General features: G+C 40.6%; 1 protein-coding gene across 1 annotated transcript in view; it reads right to left on the bottom strand.

The window, feature by feature from the left end:
• Positions 1 to 398: 398 nt before the first annotated feature.
• The window catches only part of creb3l3a (cAMP responsive element binding protein 3-like 3a), a 46,598-nt gene continuing 32,216 nt past the window's right edge, over positions 399 to 14,780 (bottom strand). Inside the window, exons 7-10 of the mRNA XM_034180250.1 lie at positions 13,184 to 13,252; positions 8,570 to 8,654; positions 6,216 to 6,309; positions 399 to 1,084 (exon numbers count right to left, since the gene is read on the bottom strand). Of these exons, the coding sequence (XP_034036141.1) occupies positions 768 to 1,084; positions 6,216 to 6,309; positions 8,570 to 8,654; positions 13,184 to 13,252 (565 nt within the window). The 3' untranslated portion in view covers positions 399 to 767. The remainder of the gene's footprint in view (positions 1,085 to 6,215; positions 6,310 to 8,569; positions 8,655 to 13,183; positions 13,253 to 14,780) is intronic.

Consider the following 14,780-nt stretch of genomic DNA (forward strand, 5'->3'; position numbering starts at 1 on the left):
CACATGCAGGTCATACCAGCAGGCTTTGCCGTGCCAGATCCATCTCGAGGTTCCCTCATATGCGCTGAAATTGTTTCGGATCCTGTTTTGCCACCATCAGAGTTATGTAAATTGTGGTCAGATGTTGCTCAGATTTTCACTTTTTGGATGTGGGCCTCATTCTGGCTATGTGTGATGGGGGTATAAATGTATTAAGCTGGGGAAAAACTGTGTTTGAATGATACTTAAATCAGATTTGCTTTGTTCATACTGTGATGATGCTGAAACATTTTCAGACAGAAAAATCAAGTGAAATATTTCCAACAAATTTCCTCAAGCACACAATAAAAGCAAATAAAGCACACATTGACTCTGAGCCCACACCTTAGTTTGACATCTTTTATTTCAGAATCACACTCTCTCAAATCAATATCACAGGAAGACTGCTTCTCCAATTATCAAAATTGCTGAAAATTACCCATTGTGATCAAACGCTGTACAGAATATTATACCTTTATTTACCCAGTTTTTACCTCCCAAAGCTTGATTCATTCAGAAATCCAGAAGAAAAAGAATGCATTGTTCATCTTGACAGTTTCACGTTAAGGTTCAAATTCACAGACGGATACAAAACAAAGTAACAAAGAAACAAAATTTAATGCAAAGACAGTGAATGCCAAAAACATGATTAAAACTATTTGCGTTTGTGTGTATAGCACAAACTAGAAAAATCTCTGCACTAACATTGTGAGAAAAAGAATATGGATCCGTTTTTTGTTTGTTTTGTTTTACATCTCGTCAGCATGAGGTTGCAGCCTGGCCGGGTGGCGTGGATTCAAGGTTACAGCAGCTATGTAACCGGTAATTGGGTCAACGTGGAAATGGTGGATTCCTTCTTCTTGACTGCTGTTCAGAGATGGGGGCATCAAAGTGGAATGTGCTTGGTTCACTTCCAGCTTCCCCATCAGTGTAGTAATATCTTCCAGGCTCACATCTCCTGCCAAATGCTGATGCAGGGTGTCGGCTTCATCATCAGCAGAGAACGGGTGGTCAGCGATATGCAGCACACGAGAAGCCTGGAGGTTCTGCAGGGACCGTGACTGGACTGCGTGACAATAACACAGCAAGAAAAAAAAAAAAAAAGTTTTTGGCTGCTCCACTTATTATTGTGTGCAGACACTGTGATGTTGGTGCATCTGTGCACACATGCACTCTCATTTCAAATAGTTTCCAGAAAATGAAATCCCAAAATTACGACAATTGAGTGTTTTGAATAACTTGGCCTTTATTGTCCTCGGCGAGAAACAGCAGTTTCAATCTACTGAGGTTGTGTGAAAATCACAAATTAAGTCACTGAATTACAAATGCAGTAAAGTTGGTATCAAACAAATAGTTAAACCATTAAACAGATGGTGTGAGACATAAAACAAAGCAAAATCTTTAAACCTCACCACTGGAGAAAGACTGGGGTCATTTGTGCTTTGATGGTTTCTGATCATCTAAACCAGAATGCTCTCAGCTGACATTGAATGTTTTTGTTCTTGGTCTTCAAGGCACATTCCTGATTTGTGTAACTTCTCTTTCTCAGATCTGCACTGACTGAATTCCTGGCACAGAAACACTGCCAGCTGCAGTCAGCCATGATCACTAATACAAAGTTAATCAGCCTCTGTAAGTTTAAAGACACATTGAAACTTTCATCACCACTGGATTAATAATGTTACCAGATGTATAAATTTTGAGACTGTGCTTATTTCAGAAAACTCTAAATAAATTAAAACTTGCACACCAAATTATTATTTTCCAAATAAAGCTACAAAAGCACTTTGCAAACTTTAGCATTATTGAATTAATTCTTGGGGTCTTTATTGACGATAATCTAAGTTGAAAAACATATAAATTATGTTAAATCTAAAACCTCCTCCCCCAACATTCATTAGTTACCTTACATCACTCATTACTTGCTTCCATACATGACCTACTGTATTGAAGTTTGGGGAACCACCTACAAAAAAAAAAAAATACAAATCCTATATTTTTATTTCAAATGAAAGCTATAAGAATTATTAGTAAGAAACCATATCATGAGCCAACAAAGCCATTGTTTGTCTGTTTGCATATTTTGAAATTTTGGGACTTGATTGATTGTAAAATAAAAAAATCAACTGTTTAAAACTGATCTGTTTAAAATGAGGGACTCCAGTTATAATCTATGAGGAACATTATTATTTCAGAAATAAAAGATTCAAACTACCATAAAAAAGTCATGTGTTTCTGTTAAAGGTGTTAATATTTGGAATAACTGCCCGGATAACATAAAATCACTTGGTACTTTGGTTGGCTTTAAAAGGCTCTACAAAAATGATTTGAATTAGGTTTAGTGATTTTGTTTGTTTTTGGTGCACTGCTGCTTGCATGTTTGTGTTTTTTAAATTTTAGTTCAGGGATTCATTTATATTTTGTATTAGTTATGATGGGTATATGTATAATTTTATATACATACGAGGCCTATTAGAAAAGTATCCGACCTTATTATTTTTTTCAAAAACCATATGGATTTGAATCACATGTGATTACATCAGACATGCTTGAACCCCCGTGGGCATGCGAGAGTTTTTTCACGCCTGTCGGTTACGTCATTCGCCTGTGGGCAGTCTTTGAGTGAGGAGTGGCCCACCCTCTCGTCGATTTTTTCATTGTTTAGGAATGGCTCAGAGACTGCTGCTTTGTTTGATCAAAATTTTTTCAAAACTGTAAGGCACAACTGAGTGGACACCATTTGATAAATTCAGCTGGTTTTCGGTAAAACTTTTAACGGCTGATGAGAGATTTTGGTCTGGTAGTGTTGCCGTAAGGACGGCCCACTGCGCCTGATGGCGATCTGCGCTTCGAGGCGGCAGCGTCTCACCGTTTCAAGTTGAAAACTTCCACATTTCAGGCTCTGTTGACCCAGTAAGTCGTCAGAGAACAGAGAACTTTCAGAAGAAGTCGGCATGAGGAGTTTATTCGGACATTCCATTGTTAACAGACATTTTGTAATGAAAGAACGTGCGGGCAGAGTCGCATGTCAGGCCGGACCCGACCGCGGGGGGTCGCGACAGGAAAAACACCTCCGTTGGAAACCTTGTTGGAACATGCCCAAGCTGTTAAACAATTTCTCAGTTACTCACTTGTTGAAAGCCATCAAAAGCCGCCTGAATTTTACAAATGGTTTTCAACACGGAGGTGTTTTTCCTGTCGCGGCGCACACAGATTCGCCGAGTCATCACGGAAATGACTCGGCGAATTTGCGCGCATGTCTTTCATTACAAAATGTCCTTAAACAGTGGAATGTCCGCATAAAGTCCTCATGCCGGCCTCTTCTGAATCTTCTCTGTTCTCTCACGACGTCCTGGGTGAATTAAGCCTTAAATTAGGATGTTTTCAGGTCGAAACAGGCCGACGACGGCGCCTGGAAGCGCTGCACGACGTCCCGGTCCATGGGAAGTCCTTACACCGACAGAAACACCCATAATCTCTCATCAGCCGTTAAACCTTTCACCGAAAACCAGCTTAATTTCTCGAATAGTGTCCACTCGGATATTCCTCACAGGTCCAGAAAAAATTTTGATAAAGCAACACGCGCTGTCTCGAGTAGCGTGTGAAACAAAGGAATTCAGCCGAGAGGGCAGGACCACATCTCACTCAAGGCCTGCCCACAGGGAAATGACGTCACCGACACGCGTGAAAAAACTCACGCATGCGCACGAGGGTTCAAGCATCATTGGTGTAATCTCACGTCATTCAAATCCATATAGTTAAAAAATAAATAAATAAAAGGGTCGGTTTATTACCTAATAGACCTCGTATGTATAATTTTTATTTTGGATAAAGGGCTAGGCATTTACAAGCTTTTGCTTCTGTCTACACCCTTTTAGGCACATGGGCGATTTGTTGGATTATTTTCTTTCTTTCTTTCTTTGTAAGTTTTTTGGTGTTCTGGATCTGTGTGTGCCGAATAAATTCATTCCTTCATTCATTCATAATAATCTTACTCGCTGTACATATAATTTTGACCCTGTATTTATTTCAGAAAACTTGAAATAAATGGAAAGTTGCACACCAAATTACTGAATTGTAAATTATTAATTTTTAGCCATCGTGTCAAACTCTCAGTGGTGAGGAAGATTGTCTCTTGATAGATTCCAGTCTGGTGCCAGTCTGCACGTCACTTTCAAATACACTCAACAAAAATATAAACGCAACACTTTTGGTTTTGCTCCCATTTTGTATGAGATGAACTCAAAGATCTAAAACTTTTTCCACATACACAATATCACCATTTCCCTCAAATATTGTTCACAAACCAGTCTAAATCTGTAATAGTGAGCACTTCTTCTTTGCTGAGATAATCCATCCCACCTCACAGGTGTGCCATATCAAGATGCTGATTAGACACCATGATTAGTGCACAGGTGTGCCTTAGACTGCCCACAATAAAAGGCCACTCTGAAAGGTGCAGTTTTATCACACAGCACAATGCCACAGATGTCGCAAGATTTGAGGGAACGTGCAATTGGCATGCTGACAGCAGGAATGTCAACCAGAGCTGTTGCTCGTGTATTGAATGTTCATTTTTCTACCATAAGCCGTCTCCAAAGGCGTTTCAGAGAATTTGGCAGTACATCCAACCAGCCTCATAACCGCAGACCACGTGTAACCACACCAGCCCAGGACCTCCACATCCAGCATGTTCACCTCCAAGATCGTCTGAGACCAGCCACTCGGACAGCTGCTGAAACAATCGGTTTGCATAACCAAAGAATTTCTGCACAAACTGTCAGAAACCGTCTTAGGGAAGCTCATCTGCATGCTCGTCGTCCTCATCGGGGTCTCGACCTGACTCCAGTTCGTTGTCGTAACCGACTTGAGTGGGCAAATGCTCACATTCGCTGGTGTTTGGCACATTGGAGAGGTGTTCTCTTCACGGATGAATCCCGGTTCACACTGTTCAGGGCAGATGGCAGACAGCGTGTGTGGCGTCGTGTGGGTGAGCGGTTTTCTGATGTCAGTGTTGTGGATCGAGTGGCCCATGGTGGCGGTGGGGTTTTGGTATGGACAGGCGTCTGTTATGGATGAAGAACACAGGTGCGTTTTATTGATGGCATTTTGAATGCACAGAGATACCGTGATGAGATCCTGAGGCCCATTGTTGTGCCATCCAAGAACATCACCTCATGTTGCAGCAGGATAATGCACGGCCCCATGTTGCAAGGATCTGTACACAATTCTTGGAAGCTGAAAATGTCCCAGTTCTTGCATGGCTGGCATACTCACCAGACATGTCACCCATTGAGCATGTTTGGGATGCTCTGGACCGGCGTATACGACAGCGTGTACCAGTACCTGCCAATATCCAGCAACTTCGCACAGCCATTGAAGAGGAGTGGACCAACATTCCACAGGCCACAATTGACAACCTGATCAACTCTATGCGAAGGAGATGTGTTGCACTGCATGAGGCAAATGGTGGTCACACCAGATACTGACTGGTATGTGGAAAAAGTTTTAGATCTTTGAATTCATCTCATACAAAATGGGAGCAAAACCAAAAGCGTTTATATTTTTGTTGAGTGTATGAGTGTGATTGGGGCATGTTTGATTAAGATATAACATAAAATATACATAAAATGGGGTTTTCAATGTTCAATTTAAATGGTCACAAAATCTGTAATCTGGATCAGATCTGGATCAAACTTTGTCAGTTGATAAATGATACCATCCTACAAAACACTGTCGAATATGAAATAAATTTGATCTTTTTTGGAATTTTTTTAAATTCCTTCAAAGATAGGGATTTGTCCAATTTTCCAAGATTTTTCCTGTCTTTGGCCTTTGACCTGTGACCTTGAAAACTGAATCAGTTCTTATCTATAAGGATATGAATCTTCAGTAAAAATGTCATAATGATATGTGAAAAATTGTGGGCTCCAGGCTTTTCACAAATAAACAAACAAAACCTCCTCCATTTTCGTTGGTGGAGGTAACTATTGCCATCACCCCTCTGCGGATTTGATTCTCTGTGTACTGAATATAATTTTTATCACTTCAAAGTCCAAATCAAATCGCCAGACTGAACTGACTGTGTGGCTCTGCGGGTGAGCACCTTTACATCAGCGGGTGAAACTCTTGGGCTGTGACAGAGCGGCGGCGGATTATCTGTGTGCGCTAATGATGTGAGTGTGAAGTCTACTCACTTCTGACGGGCCTGAAATCTTCTTGGCTGACCTTGGTGTCCGAGCAAAGCTTGAGGCTGGGGAACAGGATGAGAGCGAAGGACAGAACAAGCACCTAAAACACAAATACAAGAGAGTGGGAGAAAGAGAGAGAGAGAGAGAGAGAGAGAGAGAGAGAGAGAGAGAGAGAGAGAGAGAGAGAGAGAGAGAGAGAGAAGGTAACAGTGTTCAATAGATAGCCAGAAAGATGCTGAGTCTGTCAAAGGAACATTTCTTGACTTGAACTTCCAGACTGCTGCTGGATATTGTTTCTGCTTTCAGATGTGAATTTTCTGAGCAAAATCATCACATTTCCTGCAATGCCAATTCTGAAGTTCTATAAGGCTTATTCCTATTTGGATTTCAAGCTCCATTGTTGAAACTCTGCTCCTCTCCTACCCTGAGGACTTCACTCCACTGGAGTGATCAAAGGCTTATGTTCACATGGAGGTTTCTTCATGCAGACTGCATCTTTGTTTGCTCACTTATCCACTGTGTGAATACGGCCAGGTCCATACGTATTTGGACATTGACACAATTTTTGGAATTCTACGTCACTACACCACCACATTAGAGTGGAAAGGAAACAATCAAGATGTGCTTTTAGTCTAGATTATTTGCTTTTAGTGATTTAACAAAAATATCACGTTCATCATTTCAGGATTATGGCTCCATGTATACACAATAAGCCAATAAGTGATTGGGCAAAGTAAATATGATGATTATTTTCAAGACAAATGATTGCTATAACAGGCAACTTTCTTCAAACAAGGCAGAGGCTGGAATCACAAACATTTCCAAGTCACAGAATTTGTTTTTGATGCAGTTTACATCAACCACTAAGAAATACAAATCTGGTAAATTGTAGTACAGCAGGCAGTTCTCAAGAACTGAGTCAGTGTGAAATAAATTAATTAATAGACTAGTGAGGAAAGCCACCAAGACACCTATGACAACTCTGAAGGAGTTATAGGCTTCTGTGCTGTTTAATGGAGAAACAGTGTATTGCAAAACATTTTGTCTGTTTCATCACCAGTTGTACACATTATATATTATACGTTCACATACCTTGGCAGTGTTATTGACAAGGAAGGAGGTACAGATGTAGATGTAGGCGCAAGAATTGGCAAGGCAAGGGCAGCATTTAACATGCTCAAAGTCTGGAGGTCCAAGGAAATCACGGCACACAGTAAGCTACGCATCTTCACGAGTCTCCTTTTTCTCAAATTTTGAAAACTGCCTACCTGAGATCGGTTTACCATACAGTACCACACTCTATGTATGTGCAGTATGCATGAATGTATGTAAATAAAGACTAAACATATTCAGTGACTTGGAAATATTTGTGTGTCCATCCCCTGACTTATGAAGAATACAGAACGCAATGTTGAAGTATCCTCAGCCATATGAGCATAAAAATAGGAAATGCAACATATAGTTTCACTTGGCCAAATCATGCAGTATAGTGCCAAAATACTGCTCTGGTGGACAAACCCCAGCATAAAATGTGACCTTTTGATCCTGAAAGTAGGCTGAGGTCAGCTAGCTTCAATGTCCTGAAAGTTCATTATCTTGAGATTACACCCGGTAAATGTAACGTTGTGACAACAGAGAGAATGGATGTAATGAATGAAAGTGTGTGAAGTAAAAAAATGTGACCTTTTGACCCCTTAGAATAGGTCAAGGTTAGCCATCTTTGAACTTGTCCAAGATCTGTGTCCCAAGAATGGTCCTGGTGAATTTGAAGGCCCTGACAGTAATAGGAATGCTGAGCAAAGACAGACGGAGAGACAGATGGACAGACCGGATGATTGATGGACGCAAAGTCCTCGCAATACCCGATGGCTATATTTTGGCCTTGGGTAAAAACAGGCTGTTCAAGTGGTAATTTGTATATTTACTTTGTCTAGTTACTTTTGACCTGTGAAAATGAAGGTACTATGTAAACCTTTGTCCATTTGTATTACGAAAAAGTTAATGCAAGAATTTTGGCTACACCTATAGAATTAAAAATTAAAGTATACACTACAAGCACATTTTGATTGTTTCATTTTAACTGTTTGTTTTTTAACTCTATTGCAGTGGGGGTACTGAACAATATTACAAAAAAGTCTCACTGCTGAATTATTTAAAGTATCAATCTAGCTTGCTATGAACTTTTTTGTCAGATGATATACCTGGTTAATCGGTCTTTCTGCCTGTCTCTCTCTCTCTCACTCACACACACACACACACACACACACACACACACACACACACACACACACACACACACACACACACACACACACACACACACACACACACACACACACACACACACACACACACCATACCATTGCACATGTCCCGGCCTGGACTGGCTTATTAGAGGTATTCATGACCAGAGCCTGAAGCCTGCGCAGCTGTTCCATTAGTGACCTGTACATTGAACCAGAAAATGACGGAGAAAATGACAGAAAAATTCTAAAGTAGGACAGGAGAAAAACAGTTAATGAGGGATACAGACAATAACACAAGATAAGATCCCACAACGGGGAAAATCACTTGTTGCAGCAACACAAAGTCGTAGAGTAGTAAATAAAAAAGAAGAAAAAAATATTTTCATTAAAGAAACGTTACCAAAGTATATAAAGTGTATAAAGTATAATGCCATGTTTTCTGGTAAATGCAAAAATGCTGGTGTGAAACACATTTCGTACAAACAAAGTATAAGTGAGTATAACTAGTATGTATAGACAACGCAACACAGATCCATGGGCTCTAGATTGGGTTGTGTTTATAAAATAGGTAGTTGACATTTTTCAAGCGTGGTAATAAATTATGCAAAGTTTCTCCAATGAGTTGGAATGGTGTGTGAGTCCAGAATGTTTTTAAAAACCTTAGACCTCAACAGTTTTTAGAAGAAGCACTCAACCCTTTTATTTCCTGATAATTACATCATTTTCTAATGTTAATAGACTGTCTTAATGTATTTACAAATAGTTTAGGTTCTGTTATCACATACACACTATTATTATTATTATTATTATTATTATTACTATTATTAATGTTACTTCTGTTTTGTCATTTCATTTTTAAATGGACCACAATGGAAAGAAGTTTCACTTTATTGTGTCAACTATGTATTTTAATGTATTTTCAATTCTATTATTTACTTACATTAAACTTACTGATTAAAATCACACACACACACACACACACACACACACACACACACACACACACACACACACACACACACACACACACACACACACACACACACATTTAATATATACAGTGAGGCAAAAAAGTATTTGATCCACTGTCAATTTTTCAAGTTTTCCCACCTACAAAGAATGCAGAGGTCTGTAATTTTTATCGTAGGTACACTTCAACTGTGAGAGACAGAATCTAAAATGAAAATTCATAAAATCACATTGTATGACTTTTAAATAATTAATCTACATTTTATTGCATGAAATAAGTATTTGACCCCCTACCAACCAGCAAGAATTCTGGCTCTCACAGACGTGTTAATTTTTCTTTAAGAAGCCCTCTTATTCTGCACTCTTTACCTGGATTAATTGCACCTGTTTGAACTTGTTACCTGTATAAAAGACACCTGTTCACACACTCAATCAATCACACTCTAACCTGTCCACCATAGCCAAGACCAAAGAGCTGTCTAAGGACACCAGGGACAAAACTGTAGACCTGCACAAGGCTGGGATGGACTACAGGACAACAGGCAAGGAGCTTGATGAAAAGACAAAAACTGTTGAAGTAATTATTACAAAATGGAAAAAACATAAGATGACTGTCAATCTTCCTCAGTCTGGGGCTCCATGTAAGATAGCTCCTCGAGGGGTAAGAATGATTCTGAGAAAGCCCAGAACAACACAGGAGGACCTGGTCAATGACCTGAAGAGAGCTGGGACCACAGTCACAAAGATTACATTAGTAACACACAATGCCGTTATGGTTTAAAATCCTGCAGGGCAGCAAGGTCCCCCTGCTCATGCTAGCACATGTCCAGGCCCGTCTGAAGTTCACCAGTGATCATCTGGAGGCATGGGAGAAGGTCATGTGGTCAGATGAGACCAAAATCAAGCTTTTTGGCATCAACTCCACTCGCCGTGTTTGGAGGATGAGAACAACCCCAAGAACACCATCCCAACCGTGAAGCATGGGGTGGAAACATCATACTCTGGGGGTGCTTTTCTGCAAAGGGGACAGGACGACTGCACTGAATTGAAGAGAGGATGGATGGGGACATGCATCATGAGAATTTAGCAAACAACCTCCTTCCCTCAGTAAGAGCATTGAAGATGGGTCATGGCTGGGTCTTCAGCATGAGAATGACCCCAAACACACAGCCAGGGCAACTAAGGAGGGGCTCCGTAAGAAGCATTTCAAGGTCCTGGAGTGGCCGAGCCAGTCTCCAGACCTGAACTCAATAGAAAATCTTTGGAGGGAGATGAAACTCCAAACCTGAAAGATCTGGACATGATCTGTATGGAGGAGTGGACCAAAATCCCTGCTGCAGTGTGCAAACTTGGTCAAAAACTACAGGAAACATCTGAGCTCTGTAACTGCAAACAAAGGTTTTCTGTACCAAATATTAAGGTCTGTTTTCTATTTCATGCAATAAAATGCAAATTAATTACAGTGGTCCCTCGTTTATCGCGGGAGTTACGTTCTAAAAATAACCCGCGATAAGCAAAGTAGTCAGCGCTATTTTTTACAATTATTATAGATGTTTTAAGGCTGTAAAACCCCTCACTACACACTTTATAAGTACACTTTTCTCAAACAGGCTTAACATTTTCTCACTTTTCTCTCCTGTGTAAACACTCTCTTTTTTCTTCTGTGCGAGAAGATTATAAACAGACACACGCAGAACACAATGCGCGTGCTCTCCCTTCACTCACTGCCTCCGGGGGTACGGATTCAGGACCCGCAAAGAATCCAAGTCCTCTCTCGGTGGCCACAGAGCTCTGCGGCTGCGGTCAACATCCGCATCAAAACAGCAAGCATAGTCTCTGGACCTGTTGCCAGACTTGCCGCAGTTCCACACAGCAGACAGGAGGGTGGTGTGAGTGGCCCACTGCTGTGTTTACAGAGCCCGCAGAAAGCGCATCGGACGCAGTGAGAGCAATTGCGGTGATGCCGACCGGTGCTGAAACTGGCCTGCCTGATAAGGACGCAGAACACAACGCGCTGTTAAAAAAAAGCATGCAAAACTGCACTAAAAAAATCTGCGAAACTGTGAGGTCATGAAAGGTGAACCGCGTTATAGCGAGGGACCACTGTATTTCAAAATCATACAATGTGATTTTCTGATTTTTTTTTTTTTTTAGATTCTGTCTCTCACAGTTGAAGTGTACCTGTGATAAAATTACAGACCTCTTCATTCTTTGTAGGTGGGAAAAGTTGCAAAATTGAGTGGATCAAATACTTGTTTGAATCACTGTACATGATTTACTGCCCCCTGCTGGAATGGCATGTGAGTCCAGAATGTATGTAAATATCAATGTCCATTGTTCAGTGTTGTTATCAAATATATGTAGCTTCACTAAAAATAAAAATAAAAAATATTAGTCTTATCAACATTCAGTTTTGGTGGCATTCATCCTTGATCCAAAATACATAAGCATAGCAAACAGCAAATGCCAGCTCTCCACAGCATGTGCATGATCAAACTTGAACGAACGCACGCACGCACGCACGCACGCACGCACGCACGCACGCACGCACGCACGCACGCACGCACAGCTTTTTATCTATTCTGCAATGTGCTGTAAGAAGATGCTGTTAATTTGACAAAGAAAGACTGTGGTGGAAAGCATTAAAAGCACTACACTTTTCACTTATGGTACTGGGAGCGTGACACTTAGGTCACTCATGGTAACTGCAACATAACACTTAACTAAGCTGACTAAACCATTTGAACTACAAAAACACAATAAATCAACAACAGTAACAACACTGTTAAATTAGCATGAACCTCAATAAGATTTAAAACCCAAAAACTCTGAACTCCCATGGTGCATTGCAGCACAATGTCCATTGTTTACTGGTTTGCTAAAATCAGTAATTTCTCAAAAAATATTTGTCCTATCACCTTTCTGTTTTTGCAGTGTTCATCCCAAAATGCATAAGCATATCAAACAGCAAATGTCAGCTCTCCCTAGTTTTGTCATAATCAATGCCATACACACGCACACACAGACATTGCTTGGCTATTTTAATATAGATGTGAGGTGACCAATTAGTTGATTGCGATCGAAATCCGGTGCTTTGTGCCACAACAAGAAAATTAACTTATTTTTATTAAAAGTTGAAAGAGTCACAGTGCCTTATTCATTCACATCAGCGTTTACCACAGACATGAGCCACCAAGACAAAAATAAAATCTAATTAAAAAAACATTAAATTACTCTGTTTGGCCTGCGTGTAGAGGCGAGAGGCAGTGCGACAGTGTACGCGTGCTCGATGACGTGCTTCTCAATATCCACTTGCGCTGCCTGCCAAACAAAAGGGTGGAAACGCAAACCAAGCCAGACTTAACTGTTCCAACCCGTACCAAACCAACCCGGACCGCTTGGTGGAAATGGGACTGTTGGCATACGCTGGCAAAATTGTCATGGTGTGACAGCTGCATAACTTATTCAATGTATCCAGCATATTTGCATAAGTCAGCATACGCTGGCTGAATCGCCAAGGTGTTACAGGGCCTTGACTAGGTAAAGACATCCAGGAGCAGGGTTGAAGACCCCTGGATCATCTCAACCACTCACACACCCACTCACCTACATTTTGCTGTATAAACCCAATGCTGTATCAGTGCGGGGAACAAAACACTAAAGACATTTTATTAGTGGAAAATTTCATTATAACACAGTCATAAAGTCACAAAACAATTAATTTGGCTTTGAGGAGTGAAAGATTTTAATATGCCTTACATGTTACATTTTTCCAGCTGAGAGACCTTCCTCTGCAGCTCCTGATTGTGTGCACTGCAGGCAACCATCCTAGAGAGGATAATGAGCACAAATTGAAGGAGCATGACACAGTGAAGAAGAAATATCTTTAATGGAGTAAAGAAAAAAAGTCAAACATTAAAGCTCAACTAAACAATGAGAAATACTTTGGCAGTGACTCCAAACAGTCATTAAACTGGAGATGATTCATTAGATTTAAAAACAAGTAATTAAATAAATAAATTAATAAATGGATAAAAGTGCTGTACAAAAAGTTGTTGTTAAACAAATGAACACGTGTGGAATGACAGAAACCTGAGTCCTTTTTATTTTCTGCTGTTTTCTTTTTCAACAATATTCCTCGAGTGCTTTCACTCACATTAGAGATGAGTGAGTGCGATTTTCCAGTGGTAAAATTTTATTTGCTTACTTTATCTACGTGGAATTGGCTGGAAGGTTGGTGTTGCAGCTACTGATTGTCAGTGTTGAGGTAATACCACATATACTGTAATCATACAACTGCAAGATGAAACTATGGAATAAAATCACTTACTGGGTAATGGCTTGATGTTATCCAAGGAACACATATTAACACAATGAATTATTTGGTGGGCCTGCAACCCGGTCCTGAAGATGAGTGAGTAAGTGATTATTTGGTGGCTCATATCGGAGCCAATTACATGCTTTCATGGACTGGGTGTTGGGTTGGGTTGTGGAAACCAGCAAATTAGATACTTTTGCTGCTGAGGAAAGGTTTACTGACCTTGACTTAATACTGTGATCGTTACGCAATTAATGGATACCCTGATTGCAGCACTGGAGATGCTGGGAGAGTGTCTGGGTTTAAGATTGTCCTGGATCAAGACTAAGATCCAGGGTTTAAATGGCTTACTGGACGTTGCCATCAGGAGTGTACCTGTATGTGGGGACAGTAGAGACACTCAACAGTGATATTCATGTCTTCAGGTACCTGGCCTGTGAGATTGAGGGATGCCTCGGAATACCTCATGAGGTCCCTGGACGGAGGTATTTGGAGATTGCAGGGCAATAAAGGTCCAAGTCTTTAGGGTTCTGGTGATTTGCTGTATGTTTGTGAGACTTGGATACTAACCACTGACTCAAGGCAATGACTGTATGTCTTTGGTACCATTAGGACTATCCTTGGGTACCAATCGAATAGCTTTGGGTCAAATGACGAGTTGCTTATGGAGACTCAGATGAGGGGTATCACTTACATTTTAAGGGAATGTCAGCTTTGACAGTTCATACATGTAGGGTGTTTCTCTGTGCATGATTCAAAACACAGGTGCCTGACTGTTAAAGACTCCAGCGGTTGGAGAGGGCTGATGGTTGTTCACATTTCACTTGTCTGTGGGAGTTGACCGGTAATGTACCTGAATGGTTACCATCCAGGACCCAAGACGCTTCTGTGGTGGTGAAGGATGTGATGAAATGCAACATCAGCTCATGCTCCCAAATTTGACTTGATTAAATAAGTTTGACCTTTAAATTCAAAGATTCAACAATGACCAACAGAAAGACTTTATCCTTGGCCAATGCCCTACTACCTCCAGCACTC

Source organism: Thalassophryne amazonica, chromosome 10, assembly GCF_902500255.1.
Source record: "Thalassophryne amazonica chromosome 10, fThaAma1.1, whole genome shotgun sequence".
In the NCBI taxonomy this organism is placed as follows: domain Eukaryota; kingdom Metazoa; phylum Chordata; class Actinopteri; order Batrachoidiformes; family Batrachoididae; genus Thalassophryne; species Thalassophryne amazonica.